General features: G+C 42.1%; 1 protein-coding gene across 3 annotated transcripts in view; it reads left to right on the top strand.

Annotated features, from left to right (window-relative positions):
* The window catches only part of PPP2R3A (protein phosphatase 2 regulatory subunit B''alpha), a 312,931-nt gene extending 298,025 nt beyond the window's left edge, over positions 1 to 14,906 (top strand). For all 3 annotated transcript variants that reach the window (XM_075341038.1, XM_075341037.1, XM_075341039.1), the window contains 6 exons: positions 3,609 to 3,657; positions 4,087 to 4,176; positions 4,715 to 4,890; positions 4,997 to 5,115; positions 5,420 to 5,526; positions 11,203 to 14,906. In XM_075341038.1, coding sequence (XP_075197153.1) covers positions 3,609 to 3,657; positions 4,087 to 4,176; positions 4,715 to 4,890; positions 4,997 to 5,115; positions 5,420 to 5,526; positions 11,203 to 11,299 — 638 coding nt within the window. In that variant the 3' untranslated portion in view covers positions 11,300 to 14,906. The remainder of the gene's footprint in view (positions 1 to 3,608; positions 3,658 to 4,086; positions 4,177 to 4,714; positions 4,891 to 4,996; positions 5,116 to 5,419; positions 5,527 to 11,202) is intronic.
* The last annotated feature ends 1,648 nt before the right edge of the window (positions 14,907 to 16,554 follow it).

Genomic DNA, 16,554 nt, shown 5'->3' with positions numbered 1-16,554 from the left:
TCGGAACAATTGCAAAAAAAGTGCGATTGCACTATTGTTTTTGAGAGATTTTACTCAGTGTTCACTATATGGTAAAACTGATGTGTGGGTCTGATGCCTCAGGTCAGTATGTGTTTGTAGACACCAAACATGAAGAATAGGTTTATTTCTAAAAAAAAGTAGCGTACGTTTTGCTCCATTTTCCACGACCCATAGCGTTCTCATTTTTCAGGATCTGTGGCTTAGTGACGACTTATTTTTTGCATCTCGAGCTGATGTTTTTAACGGTACCATTTTTGCGCAGATGTTATGTTTTGATTGCCTGTTATTGCATTTTGCGCAAAATTTGTGGCGACCAAAAAATGTAATTTTGGTGTTTGGAATTTTTTTTGCCGCTACGCCGTTTACCGATCAGATTAATTGATTTTATATTTTGATAGATCGGACGTTTCTGAACGCGGCGATACCAAATGTGTATATTTTTTATTTTTTTAACCCTTTAATTTTCAATCGGGCGAAAGGGGGGTGATTTGAACTTTTTTTTTTATTTTTATTTAAATTTTTTTAACTTTTTTTTTTATTTTACTAGATTCCCTAGGGGGACTATAAGGATCACCAGTCTGATCGCTGATTCTTTTCTCCTAATCAGAGCACCATCGCTCAGACAGGGAAAAATGATCACCTCCTGTAACAGCCAGTAGTTGGCTGTTTGTTTACAGGACCTTAGTCATGTGAGCACAGGAGTCATCATATAACCGTGTGCTACCATGGCAACCACCGGAAGTCACGCGATCACGTCACGTGACTTCCGGTATCGGCCTGTAAGTAAATTTTCAGCGCGATCGCAGTTATAATAGCGCTGTCACTTATTCACAGCACCATTTAAGGGTTTAAAAGACACGGGCGGATAGCGATTCCGATCGTGCCTGGCAGGCACACATGTCAGCTGTATAAATCAGCTGAGATGTGCGCCGATCTCCCTCTGCTGCCGGCAGATTAACACTATGACCGCTAGGATGTAAGATTACTGCCCGCGGTCGTTAAGGGGTTAATGGTAGCACGATGAGATGTTGTAGTGTAAGTTCATTAGAGGTTTATTTTCTTCCTTCTAGAAGAGATCAACTGTGTTCAGTTAGTTATTCTTGAAAATCTAAGTTCTGTTCACGCTACGATCAAAGCCCATGTTATAGCTTCAGCACATTTGAGAAAAAAAATGACACTGCGTGCAGCATTATTCTTCCCATAAAAAATGACGGAAACTAAATCAAACACCATTATGGGGCTTTGGGATCAGTGATATCACTCCTGCAGAGGATTGTGGCTACCAAGCCTAACAGAGTTTTACAATGGTCGGGTGAAGAAAGCTGAGGCTACTTTCACACATCAGTTTTCTGTAGTCAGGCACAATCCTTTTTTTTCCTGATCCAACGGATCCGGCAAAAAATGTAAAAACCGTATCCACCGGATCAGTTTTTTAATGGATCCGTTATGCCGTTTTTTTTATAACGTTTTTGCATCCGGTTTGTCCGTTTTTTTTTTGTTGGATCCGGTTTTCAAAAACATTGGAGCATGCGCAGTTTACAAAAACTGATCCGGCAGCCACATCCGTATTTTGCCGCAATGTGCCGGATCCGGCGTCCATAGGCTTCAATTGTAAAACATGCCGTATCCAGCAAGATGCGTTTTGTTTTTTTTTGCCGGACAAAAAAACGTTACAAGATATGTTGCCTCCGGCCGCCGCTTTAATTAATTTTGCCGCATCCGGAAAAAACCGGATGCAACGCAAAGCCTTCAGGCACAATCCGGTAACAATACAAATCTATAGGGATAAAACGGATGCGGTACCGGATCCGTTTTACCCGTTTTTTTCCGGATTGTGCCTGATGGAAAAAACCTGATGTGTGAAAGTAGCCTAAATTTGAATTCTTCTTTCATACAACAGTCATTTTATAGTGTGTAGGTGGGGTCATAGATGTGAACGTAAAATACAGACCAGGCAGGGAGAGCTTGTGGGGGGATCTGGGTACAGCGTACGTATTATTGATCTGTAGAGAAGGACCCTCATCTTTTTACACATAGACATTAAAAATCTGTCTTGACAGTGCAGATGTAGATAACCTGCCCAGCATTTTGGTAAACTCTTTGGCTCCAATTTATCAGGCAGTTTTTTACCAGAATTTTTGCATAAAACGGTTACAAATGTTTTGCACAACTCCTACCGTGTTTCATGAAAATAAGACAATGTGTTATATTATTTTTTGCCTTGAAAAATGCGCTAGGGCTTATTTTCGGGGTAGAGCGCATTCTAGGGGAAACACGGTTAGGGGCAAGCTTGCAACCCCAAAAAAGCAGACTCCCACCGCAGGTCTTAACGCTCCACTGCACTGCATCACAGCTCCACTGCACCTCAGGTTTCCCTGACAGCCAGAAGCAATTAATATCACCGGACGTGGTGTGTGTGGGTGTGCCATCTGTTGTGGGTGTGCGATCTGTTGTAGGCCCCCCGTTCGGCGTCTGATGAGTATGTTTGCGGGGTCTTCTGTCTTCTCTCTTTTGGGGGTGTCTGCTGTCTATAATGAAGTGTTCTGCAGTATTCTTTAATTTTTTTAGCTGCATGGACTCTTTATTATTGAACCACAACTAGGCCTCATTTTTGGGGTAGGGCTTATATTTAAACCTTACGCTGAAAATTCCTGCTAGGACTCATTTTTGGGGAAACCGTTCTTGAGTAACAATGTTGCAACTTTTGGCAGTTTTGCGCCAGTGCCACCAACTTTTTGAAAACTGAGAAATGGTTAGCACAAGAGGGTCGCGGCTTCACAAATTCATTATAATTTACAAAAATGGGTAAATTATGACAGAAAAGTCCTCCTGTCTGGCATTTGGCAGCAAGAAGAGTAAAGGCCGCTTTACACGCTGCGACATCGCTAGCAATTGCTAGCGATGTCGCGTGCAATAGCACCCGCCCCCGTGGTTGTAAAGATATGTGGTGATCGCTGCCGTAGCGAACATTATCGCTGCGGCAGCGTCACACGCACTTACCTGTGCAGCGACATCGCGGTGACTGGCGAACTGCCTCCTTTCTAAGTTCGTTCAGCGTCACAGCGACGTCACAGCAGCGTCACTGAACCGCCGCCCAATAGAAAAGGAGGGGAGGAGGTGACCGGCCGGAAGATGCCGCCCACCTCCTTCCTTCCTCCTTTTCAGGTGACCGTAAGGTAAGGAGATGTTTTTCATTCCAGCGGCGTCACACATAGCGATGTGTGCTGTCGCAGGAACGACAAACAACATAGTTACTGCGGAAGCAACGATAATTTGGAATAGGGGGACATGTCACCGATGAGTGAATGTTTTTGCGACGATTCAAAATCGCTCATAGGTGTCACACACAACTACATCGCTAAAGCGGCCGGATGTGCGTCACCAATTCCGTAACCCCAACGAGATCGCTTTAGCGATGTCGTAGCGTGTAAAGCCACCTTAAGGAAATGGGCACATCTTACAACAATGCATCCTTCATCAAGACTGGCATGCAAAGCAGCAATCTACATGAATTGGGGTCTTTATAGCTATGGTCAGTACTACAGTCATATCATACTTCAATTTGTCATTTCTTTTTATTTTTTCAGCTTCTTCAAACAGAATCATAGAACGGATATTTTCAGGAGCCGTTACACGGTAAGATGAGGTCCACCGTGTCATAAAGAAACTGTTGTGTAAACTTTTGATTATCATTATTCCTTTTCAGCCAAATTTAACGTGTTATAAAATCTGTAGAAAAGCGGTCCTGGATACTGTTTTTTGCAGTCAGTTTTCTTGACTTTATTTTTTCTGGGACTCCTTGGAACCAGAAAGTTATAACGAAGTCTCAGAAAAAGTAACATGAAAGCATCTGGGTCCTGCCAAGAGAAATTACGGAGGGATCAGATATAGATGCTTGATTCTAGACATCCAGAGTAGCGTTTAATTTGGGTCCGCCACAGTTTTTTTAAGAGACTTGATGTGTTGCATGCTTTCATATCAGATTTAGCACCTCCATAGTGCAAAAGCTGAAAGGTGTGTGAATAACATGACTCCCATAGTAAATTGGGCTACATTCATTCACAGAGGGAATGCTGTCCAGAGGGAGGGCCGGATGAGCTACGCAGAATTTGTCTGGTTCCTAATATCTGAAGAAGACAAGAAAAACCCAACAAGGTAATACGGGTCATTTATCACAGTCCAAAATAATTTTATTTTATTGAGATCCAGAAGTCGGGAAAATGCCAGAACCGTGTTTACCCAGAACGAAAGGTTTGTGACAGCCATCTAGTGGTCAAGAGTGGTAATTACATTAGCATCTGTATGGTGTAGCATATTCAATGTACGCATACGCCTCACTCTGCAAATCTTAATGGACTTGGAGTAGAAAAAAAACTGTTTTTTGGTTTGTTTCTTTTATATATATATATATATATATATATATATATATTTATATATATATATATATATATATATATATATATTTATATATATATATATATATATATATATATATATTTATATATATATATATATATATATATATATATATATATATATATATATATATATATATATATATATATATATGTCATGTTAGTGGTTTTACACTATGCACAATGGTGCAATATATTTTAGGATCATGTAAGAGAAGACATAGTAATAATGTACATGCACAATACTGATGCAAAGCCCTTGCAATGTCTTGCTGCAGCATTGAGTACTGGTTCCGGTGCATGGACGTGGATGGAGATGGGGTGTTATCCATGTATGAACTGGAATACTTCTATGAAGAGCAGTGCGAGAAGATGGAAACCATGGGTATTGAGCCGCTACCCTTCCAGGATCTGTTGTGCCAGCTCTTAGACCTGGTGAAGCCAGAAGTTGAAGGTATAGAGAGCATGAATGAATACTATAACATTATTGCATAAAATGTATTTGCTGTAACTAATAGGCTTCTCACATTGTTCTATTGTTTTCTTACTTTTCCTATTAGGTCGAATCACTCTGAAAGACCTGAAACACTGTAAGATGTCTCACATATTTTATGACACCTGCTTTAATCTCGAGAAGTACCTGGACCATGAACAAAGAGATCCCTTTGCAGTGCAAAAGGTACCAGTGTCTGACTAATTGTGTGCTACTCTCTCCATCAATCGACAGTACAGGGGCATCTATGTAGTAAGGGCCCCCTAGTGGTCACTTGAAGAATCACTTTTAGGTTTTCTGTACACAGTGATGTGCATGTAGTGCTGTTTTCAATACATGGTAACAAGCCTTTGTAATGTGATTACCTGCCCAACTACCCACACATCAGTGGGGAAAAGTGCTTCATGTATGTCCCATACGTTTTGGGAAAAAAATCATCACGCAATTGTGTCCTCCTGACTAACATGCAGGATTATCTCTCACTGTGCAGGATGTTGACAATGAAACCCCCGAGCCATCAGATTGGGACAGATACGCAGCTGAAGAATACGAGATCCTGGTGGCTGAGGAAACTGCCACTGAGCATTTACAAGAAGGGTGAGCCCATCAGATTGTATAATCAACCAAGTGTCATTAGAAAAGACCTGCATTTTTTTTGTCACCTAGTCATGTCTGTGTGCTGCAATTCAGTGTGGTATCACCAACATTATATTGATAGTGGCACCTCAAGCCACTGGTAATGTTAGCAGGATGACCCACAATTGTTTTAGGTCGGCAATCTATTAGCTATTATTTTGGCTATATCATACATGTACTCTTATATGCATGTCCTAGAAGTCGGTCAACGTTTAGCTTCACAGTACTACAAATTAAGGGCATGCTCACATTCAAGTGAAAAAAATGTGGTCCCATTCCACTCCTGAAAAGTTGCACAAATGGAACCCATCTGGGTAACATTTTGTCATACGAGTATGCAATTTTATTCTCGCATAGCATCGATATGACATGCATATGCCATCCATTCACAATCGTTTTTAACATCCTCTTTTACATATTTAGACTACTTTGATAATTGTCAGCAATAATAAAGCAATCAACTATAAAACTATAGACAAGATAAATATCCTGCAGATAATGTGCCAGCTCCCTACATATTATAAACTTGCACTCTTTATTGCTTTTCATGTGGGACTAAAGGGTGTTTAGCCTGGTGTAACTCAATATATAATTTAAAAAAATAAAGTGGGGTCTCCCATGTTTTTGATAACCAGCATAGGTAAATTCAAAAGCTTTGAGTTGTTATCAGGCTGGGAAGGTCCATGGTTATTTGGCCCTTCCCAGCCGAAAAATACCAGCCCACAGCTGCTCCAGAAGTGGTGCATCACACAACATGTGCCAATTCTGACACTTCACCTCGGCTCTTCCTAATCACCCTGGTGTGTTGGCAATTGAGATAATGGTTTTTAGGGGTTGATGTCAGCTGGGTAGTATCCACTGGCATAAAGTCTTGGTGTTCGTAACAGAGAGGCGTCTTTTCAGTCACCCCCATTACTAACCTAGTAAGTTAAAGGGAATCTGTCAGGTGCAATATGCAACCAGAACCAGGAACAGTTCTGGGTGCATATTGCTAATCCCTGCTTAATTGTCCCTGTATACACTAGCATAGATTGCTATATAATATCATAATATTTCTAAAAATTCTTTATAATATGCTAATGAGGCCAGGGACCAGTCATGAGCGCGTTATATCCCTTCACTTAGTACGTCCCAGAGGGACGTACTAAGATGCTACTCAATGCAACGTCACCAGCGGTGATGAACGTACCTGTGCCAGTGGTGAACGCTGAGCTGAATGCCGGGAACTTCCAGTCATGCGCTGTATGAAGCCAAGTGTACGCGTCCTGGCTTCAGAGAGGTCTAGAGCGCATGACCAGAAGTGTGAGACAGTCAAAGCAGCGCTCACCGAGGACACAGGTAAGCGTATCACTGCTGGTGACGCTGCATTGATTAGCATGTTAGTACGCCCCTGTGGGTGTGCTAACATGCTAAGAGGGTGGCTAGTCGGGGGATATAACATCCTTGGGACTGGTCCCTGCGCTCATTAGCAGAGGATAAAAGATCTTTAGAAATCCTTTAGGCAGGGATTAGCAATATGCACCCAGAACTGCAGGTGGTTCTGGGTGCACATTAGATCTGACAAGTTCCCTTAAAAAGAAAAAAAAAGTCAAAATGGTTTTATTGTAAAAAAAAACAAAACACTCCATGTCTCCTTTCTCTGGTTCACCAATTTGTTTACAGAGAATTCAACTTAGTCCAGAAAGGGAAACCTGAAAGACCTAAAAAGAGAGCAATAACAAGAGACTGTCCTTCGTTCACCAAGAAATTATAAAGCAAAGTTTGCAGGTCTGATGTAGTCCAGCGCTTTTAGGACGTTCCTTGATTATGTAGACAAAGGCTATGGAACATGAGAACGAGGCACCATAGGCTTGAGCAGCAGCCACTCACGGTTTCTGCTGCACTCTACAACATCCAGCGACTGTGCCGTGCGGTGAGGACATCCGTAACGTCACTGACATGACCGCTGTCGCTGGGTTACACAGAGGGCAGCGCGAGACCCAGAATGTCTGATGAGCAGTAATTCAGTAACGTCCCTGCTCTTCAAAGCTGCCGGGTCTCGCGCTGCCCTGTGTGTAACCTGGTGACCATGGTCATGTCAGTAATGTTACAGATATCATCACAGTCGCGCAGCGTAAGCTGGGAATGGCTGCTTCTCAAGCCTGTGGAGCCTCCTTCTCATGCTCCATAGCATTTCATCTACGGAATGGAGGAACATTGTGGCAAGCGCTGGACTACATCGGACCTGGGAACTTTGCCTTCTAATAAATTGGTGAATGAGGGACAGTCTCTTGTTTTTGTTTTCGTCTTTTATGTCTTTCAGGTTTCCCTATCTGGAATACATTGGATTCCCTGGACTAAGTAGGACCTGCATGGGGGTTTTTGGGGGGTGGGGGGTTTATGAATTGGTGAACCAGAAAAAGAATCAGGGAGTATTTTTTATTTATTTTTTTTAATTATTTTTGTGCATGTTTCTGCGTTTTTTGTTTTTTTTACTTATTGAGTTGTCTGATAGACACACGTTCATTACTAACACCTGGGCTGGATACTAGCTGACGCTACACAACGGGCATCAACCCCAAAAAAAACATTACCCCAGTTGCCAACACACCAGGGCAGTTGGAAAATGCCAAGGCGAAGCGCTAGAACTGAAGCATCTAATGTGATGCACCATTTCTGGGACAGCTGATGGCTGATATTTTTAGGCTGGGAAGGGCCCAATAACCATGGCTGATTGACAGTTTGGACCTACAGCATCATCACTTCCTTGACGCAAACTATGCACCATGCTACAAGCAGAAGTGAATTTTTCTCTGCATGATCAGACAAGCACAGGGGCACTGCAGCTGTCTGGATCTGGTTAGCTTCAGAGCAGTGCTTGCAAGCTGTATAGCAAAGCGCTTCCAAGCATGTGCTCTTTGCCTAGGAGACCATCCACTACTGATAGACTGACCGAGGTGGCGGTAGCCTTTGCAAGGAACAGCAAACTATGACATTGAAAATCCCTCTGTTCTTGAAAGGGAAGAGGATTTTTAATATAAAGTGAATTGTAAATTTGTATATGTTTGCAAGCAATTTTATCCATATAAGATAAGACAACAATGGGTTTTCAGACAAAAAATAAAATCATACCAGCCCAGAATACAGAAAAAAAAAATGTAAAAAAAGAAATATAACCTCACTGATCCCCTTCACTCACATTCCTACATTTCCTGAGTACCTTGTTGGTCTCTACTTCCTGGAAGCAAAGGAAAACAATCTGTCGATCCCTTGGTGGATTGGTCACTGTTGTGGACAGCATATTATAGTGATGTATTTTGGCTCTGGTTTTCATATGTATCACCTGGACAATCCCATTAAATATCTTAGGGAACCATGTACTGGATAGTGCTCCAAGGTCACTTTTAGATTGTTTTCTTAAACGCCTGCCACCTTTGTAACTGGACTCCATCCGGTACTGCAATGCAACCTCAACATCTGAATGGAGAAAGCTGCAATACCAAACACAGCACATGGATAGAAGTTCCAGTTCTCCAGTTACTGTTGCAGTTGTCACTTGTTAAATCCAATCATGGCCGTAAGTGTTGGCACCCTTGAAATTGTTCAAGAAAATTATTGCAATTACACAGGTTTTTTTGTTGTGTTGTTCCAATACACACAAAGGAAATCGAGGGAAAAAGGCAAATTGGACACAATTTCACACACAACTCCAAAAATTGTTGGCACCCTCAACTTAATATTTGGTTGAACACCTTTAGAATAAATAACTGCAATCAGTCTTATCCTATAACCATCTACAAGCTTCTTACTCTCCACTGGAACTTGTGACCACTCTTCTTTTGCAGACTGCTCCAGGTCTCTCATATTTGAAGGTGTCTTCTCCCAACAGCAATTTTAAGATCTCTCCACTGGTGTTCTATGCAATTTAGATCTGGACACATTGCAGCCACTTCAGAACTCTCCAGTTTTGTTTTCATCCATTTCTGGGTGTTTCTTGTAGTATGTTACTGGTCATTGTCCTGCTGGAAGACCCATGACCTAGGAAACAAACCCAGCTTTCGGACACTGGGCACTACATTGCAGTCCAAAATCCTTTGGTGACCTTCAGAATTCATGATGCCTTGCACACAATCAAGGCACCAGTAACCTCTTTGAACCTTCACCATATTTGACTGTAGGTATTGTGTTTGTTTTTCTTTCTAGGCCTCAGTCAATTTTTGGTAAATAGTAGAATGATGTGCTTTACCAAAAAACTCTATCTTGGTCTCATGTGTCCACAAGACACTTTCTCAGAAGAGTTTTGGCTTACGCTCACATTTTAGCAAACTACAGTCTACCTTTTTTATGTTTTAGTATCAGCAGTGGGGTCCTCCTGGGTCTCCTGTCATAGTGTTTTCATTTCATTCAAATGTCAACGGATATTTCGAGCTGACACTGTTACACCCTGAGCCTGTAGGACAGCTTACATTTCTTTGCAACTTGATTGGGATTGATTATCCACCATCCATACTATGCTGCGTTGCAACCTGTCCTCAATTTTTCTCTGCTATCCATGCACAAGAAGATTAGCTACAGTGCCATGAGCTGTAAACTTCTTGATTATGTTGTGCACCGTGGACAAAGGACCATGAATATTTCTGGAGATGGACTTGTAACGTTGAGATTGTTGACATTTTTCAACCGTTATGGTTCTCAAGTACTCTGATAGATCTTTTCTCTTTCTGTTCTCCATGCTTAGTGTGGCACATACAGATTCACAATGCAAAGATTGAGTCAACTTCTCCCAATTATACCTGGTTTCAGGCGTGATTTTCATATTACTCACACTTGTTTTCGTGCCGCAGGTGAGTTTTGAACAAGCATCACATGCTTGAAACAAAGTTGTTTGCAACATTTTTGGAATGGTGCCAACAATTTTGTTCTGCCCATTTGGGGGTTTTGTGTGAAAATATGTCCAATTTGCATTTTTTTTCCTCAGTTTTTGTGTTCTTCCAGCACACACAATGGAAATAAACGTGTATAACAACACATGTGTAATTGCAATAATTTTCTGGGAGAAATTCTTAATTTTCTGGAACAATTCAAGGGTGCCAACAGTTTCGGCCATGACTTTATCTATAGAATCAACTTCCTCATTACTGTGGCCCGGACTGATCCTGAGAGCTTGGGCTCTGGAGAGTCTCATGTGGATGGACTGGTGGTTGATCATGCATAGTGCTGCTCAATTCATTCTTATGGGAGTGCCGATGACCAGACTAATGCAGCTCTTAGCGATCTCTGGCAGTCCCATTAAGTGGCAATGCGTATGATTGACCTTTGCTCCATTCATACAGGGCTTTTCAGAGCCCCTGTTCTCCGGATCGGTGTGGTCCCAGTGACATGGACATTATCCTCTACTTGAGATTACCTATTTAATGGAGTTGTCTGTCGCCTATTGCTCATATTGTCAAGTGTACGAATATCCTGCTGATCCCCTGGACAGGCTCAGTTGCAAAGGCAACAGTCTGAAATCTGACATGGGCGCGATATCTGCCAGCCACCATACTGCTGCATCTGCAAACGTCCTCCTCAATGTGCAGCACCGTCCTAAACTTCCCCTTTAAAATGCACAATGACCAGAGACCCAGTAAGAAATGCCATATTCTCTTTTGTTCTCAGGTCATTTGAAGATGACTACGATGGAGATGAAATAATTTCTGCTCCCGAAATCAACAATAAAATGGATAAATTGGTCATCTCCGACCTGACGGCGTGAGACGGAACCTGCATCCTTCACTGGACAATCAGACTGACCAGTATTTATGGACTGAGCCCTGGTCACGAGAAGACTTTCAGGGGGAAATAATATATAAATATATTTTTTATGATTATTTTGTGAAGAGAATTGCTTTGTTTTGTAAAAAGCTCTATGACAAAAGAGTTCTGCTTTTATTCTAGCGCCTTGTGTGTGAGCGTGTGTGTGTGTGTGTGTGAGTGCACAAGTTTGCTGTCAAATGAACAAAAGCCATTTATGTGCAATATGTCTTAAATAAAGGGCCATTTTGTATCCACACTAGTACACAGCAGGGCCAGCGCGGTTGCCTATAGCAACCAATCCGGTTCCTGCTCTCGATTTCTAACCTGGCCTGGAGTGATGAAAGCTGGAATCTGGTTGCTATGGGTAACCCCTGCATTCCCTGCCTGCACTAGTGAGATTACATGAGGGCCTATGTGTTAATTGTAAAGAAATGACCTGATGTAATTGTATTTACTCACTGCCTTTACCCACCTCATATCTGTACGCTGCCGACACATAGACAAAACCAAAGCTCCTCTGCCCGGAAATCAGAAACCCTCTATTGGAAAAATTGTATTCGTAACCAGGAGGTAATAAGCAAGGCGTCAAGTATTATTATTTCTCACCGGTTTCCAGTATTCAGTATATGTATAATTTAAACCAAACTGTGTAAATATATATATATAAAAAACATAAAGAAATACTCATCCAAAATCATTACAATGATGAAGCTGGCAAAGCATTCTGGGACACTATTCTGCGGCATTTGACAATAATGAGATGTAGCAGAGCTGAGCGCGCTGATCTAATCAACTGCGGAGTTCTCACATAATATCCTCTATGAGGTCCATGAGTGATAATATAATAAATGTATAGGATTTATCCCGCAGAGACAACCCCTTTAAATAGGTGGGCTACTATGTAATACGCTAGTTCAGGAGACACATTTTACAGTGGCTTTCCACTCTGGTTACTCTAATATGTTTTAAATCCAATTTCCCCCTATGTTTCGCCACCTTGAATCACACCCCTTTTACCAGTCACTTACCATCTGTTAGGTGAGGCCTATGACAATGTATTTAAGGCGAAACGTATCATGTGCTGGAGAAAATACTCCCGACTTCTATGATTGATAATCTCAGCTCTGCTACATCTGTATGCATCTTTAATAGTTGTGAAATACTAGTTAGAAAGTACAAGGATTAAAGGAAACCTGTCAGCAGCTTTTTTTTGTTAAACAAAAAGTCACTTTACGCTTCCTAAAAGGGTTCCTTATGTAAAAAGGAACAAAAACTCTGCAATCAGAAATTTGGGGACATTCAAGAGAAAAATCAAGATAGCTACACCTTTATCAGATACGATCTGGCTCATTTGAAGACTGGTTATGTCATCCCAAATCTTGTCCTCATGAATGTCAATGAAGCCAGATTGGGCAGAAATAGGGCACAGCCAGCTTGATTTTTTTTTCCACCTACTTCACTGCAAAAGTGTAATTGGCATATTTCTTAGGAAGCAAAGTTAAGGATTTTTTTTTTTTTACTTTATGGGTTGTCTCAAGATCTTTCTTCAGGGGTGCCCTGCTCCTCTGCCCCTCCTGACTTCTTGTTTGCTCGTGGTTGAGCCACTGTCCCCAACTGCACTTAAAGAGCTTGTAAGTGCTGCGTTATTTGCCTAGGAAAACACTTACCTTGGATAGGCTACAGTGGTGGCCGGTAACCTAGGCAGCGGGCAGTAAACTATAGAATTAAAACTATTTAATTTTAATAAACGGTAAATTGCCAAGTTGCTAGTTTTACCATCATTTTGCAATTTTACCCATTTTATGATTTTGCGAAAACTGCTTTAAAGGGAACTTGTCCCCAGATTTGGTGACGATAAGCTGCGGCCACCACCAGTGAGCTCTTATATACAGTATTCTGGAAAGCTGTATATAACAGCCCAGGCCGCTCTGTGTAACATAAAAAACACGCACCTTGGGGGCAGTCCGGCCCAATGGGTGTCTCTTCTCTCCGATCCGGCACCTCCTCTCTGCAGCAATCGCCGTCCTCCTTCTGAGGCCTGTGTGCATAGCGCATCCTTCATCATGCACAATAGCAGACATTGTGGTCCTGCGCAGACACACTTTCATCTGCCCTGCTGAGGGCAAATCAAAGTACTGTAGTGCGCATGTGCGGGCAGTCTTTAACCTTTCCTCACACCTGCGCATTACAGTACTTTGATCTGCCCTCAGTAGGGCAGATCAAAGTGCACATGTGTAGGACCCCAATGCCAGTCTGGGCTGGATAGAAGGACGGAGATCGCAGCAGAGAGGAGGCGCTGGATTGGACCGGCCAAGCCCCCTCTAGGCGAGTATTATAAGTGGGGGGGGTTTTGCGTTGTACAGCGCGGCCTGGGCTCTTATATACAGTATTCTGGAATGCTGTATATAAAGACTCAGTGGTGGTAGCTGCAGCTTATAGTCGCCAAATCTGGTGGCAGGTTCCCTTTGCATACATTTTGCATTAAAAATCATTTTTGCAACCAGTTTCATTAAAAGTTTTCCACTTTTTGTTTCTTTTACTGTTACTTTGTTGTCTATTACTGATTGCAAAGTTAGTTAACTGAAAATGTATCAGTGAACTTCTTCTGACAGGCAGTTTGTAACTTTTATCTGTCTTTTACTCCACTTCTCTGCTTATTTATGACTTTGATACTTCATCTATCCTTTGATGTGGTCATGAATCTGCACAGAAGAGCTTAGAAAACACTATAAACAACTCCCTATCAGAATTGGTTTACTGATGGATTTTTATTTAATCCCTTAATGCTCTATTGAGCGGATCTGTATGTGTGGAACAGGCTCAGGAGCTGAGCCTGCTCTACATATGTTAGATGTCTGTTATGTTAAATAGCCGGCATCTGCCTCTAACAGCCTCTTTCGGAGCTGATCTCCACCCGTTGCAGTTAATCACTAAATTCCTTTGTCAGTCAGTGACAGCAGCACCTAGACGGAGCGATCCTCCTATCAGCCCCTTGCAGTTGCTGAAGATCCTGTTGCTGCCACCATGGTACTCCTGTAATGCTCAGCTACAGGCTGAGCTCCATAGAAGACCATGATTTTTCTCATATAATGCAGTATGTACTATAAGCGATTTATTTTAAATAAAGTCCAATATTTGATTGTGCTAATAAGAACACTGGTGGGTTGAAGATCAAAAGTTGCTGACAGATTCCCTTTAACTCTCTGCTGCCATATCTAACTAGTGAATGGCTTATCGATCAGTTATGTGATCAGAAAACAACTGCTGTATTGTATGTCTTATGTAATGAATTGATTAATATATGAGCACATACCGTATTCTGCATATAATGTCCATCAGTGAGCCGTGCTCCGTTACACCCAGTGTAGACTAGCCGTGTGCCCTACAATGCTCCGCCACTAGGTAAATGTCACTTTCAGTCTCACAGTAGTGTATAAATCACTGTTAGTGTATTTTATTTTATCCATCTTCTCTCTTCCTCTGCCATGTCTGTTATTTCTTTCGTTTGATCCTTCCTGGATGTGCCTTCACTCTTTGTAAACAAATATATCAATTTCAGAGTTTTAGTTTTGTAAGTAGTGTATATATTAAAAGTGAGTGGTACCTATCGCTTGTAGTGCTGCATGATCAACCACTTGCCGATATGGAAAACTCCTCGTTGTCTGGAGACTGCACTTGTCCACATCTTAATCTGATTCACATTATTGGTTAATTCTTACAATTGATGCTTCTATAATGCTCACACCTGGCATATTTTACACACAAAGTAGCATTGAATATGTGTTTATGGCCTCTACCTAGCTGCAAAGACTAGACTCAATAACAAGCTTGTGCAGGTTTGGAAGATTGGATCTCTCAACCTACGAAGTTAATGGGATTGTTCAACCTTAGGGTGACTGCAGACTTGTGAATCCTCACATCGCACTCACTGCACGCTATGAAGATTCTCCAGGAGCGGGCGGTCATGTGACTTCATGTATCTGACTTGCATACTTCCTGACGCATTCAGATTAAACATATCTGGCCTCGCTCCATACACCTGCATATAGTGAGGCTGCGCATGAAAATCATGAGTGCATGTATGCAAGTCACGTGCCCCCAGCTCCTAGCACCAGCGAATCCTCACAGCATGCAGTGCACACAATGTAAGGATTTACAAGTCTACAGTTAGTGTGACTGCATACTTGTAGCCTTAGGCCGAACAACCTATTTAAGGGTGTGTGCCCACGATCAGGGTTCACAGCGTTTTGGACACATGTTTCAGCTGCGTCCAAAACACTGCATTGTACACTACAAGCACAGTGGATGGGGTTTCTAGAAGTCTCATACCCACTGCGTGTACTGCCCGCAGCGAAAACTGACCTGCAATGCGGCTTTCCGAGCCGCAAGCATGTCAATTCTTTGCGGCAGAGTCGCAAGTGTTTTCCATAAGGCGAACACAGCGAAAGTCCGCAGCGCCTTGAACCCTGATCGTGGGCATGAGCAGCTGCAGTCTCCGGTGGAGGATACTCGCGTCCCCACAGCTCAGGACCCACCGCTTCCAGGACGTAGCGGGTCCTGATCGTGGGCACATACCCTAAGGCTGTTTTCACATATCATCAAATCACAGTCCACGTACAGATAGAACATTCATAAACTGGTCAAGGGTCTCTTGATGCAAATTTCACAGTCAGTAGGTATATCTGAGGCTGTTGAGTGCAGGTCAGGAGTTCTGTGACTCGTCCATACCCAGACTGTAGCTTTCAGATGTTTGAAACTGGCCTAATTCTACATGGGTCCGATATGCAGCACTTTTGCTTGTGTTAAATCTGCACATTACAGTAGCAAAGTGAATGATATTTTAAGAAATCTTATTCATCAATGTGTTAGAAACCTGCAGAATAATTTGACTATCCCTTCAACTTGAAGGTTCCCACATGTCAAATTATTGCTGCATATTATCACTGCAGTTTACAGCACCAAATTTGCCACATTTCCACAATAAAATCCACATCAAGTTGTGAATACTTCTTACACATTTTGCTTCTGCAGAAGATAAATCCTGCCTGGACCTGCTATTACTCCTCTAATCTCAAAGGTCAATTTTTAGCTGAGGATCAAGTTTGTTTTACATAGTCTACAAAGATGAAGAAAGCCATGGCACTCACAGTAAAAATCCAATTCAGTTCTTTATTCTTTCCATAAAGCAGGGTAAAAGAGCGGTAAGAGGGCTGG

This window comes from Anomaloglossus baeobatrachus, chromosome 3 (assembly GCF_048569485.1).
Source record: "Anomaloglossus baeobatrachus isolate aAnoBae1 chromosome 3, aAnoBae1.hap1, whole genome shotgun sequence".
Classification (NCBI taxonomy): domain Eukaryota; kingdom Metazoa; phylum Chordata; class Amphibia; order Anura; family Aromobatidae; genus Anomaloglossus; species Anomaloglossus baeobatrachus.
The sequence above is the reverse complement of the archived record's forward strand: the minus strand, read 5'-3'. Positions and strand labels throughout refer to the sequence as shown.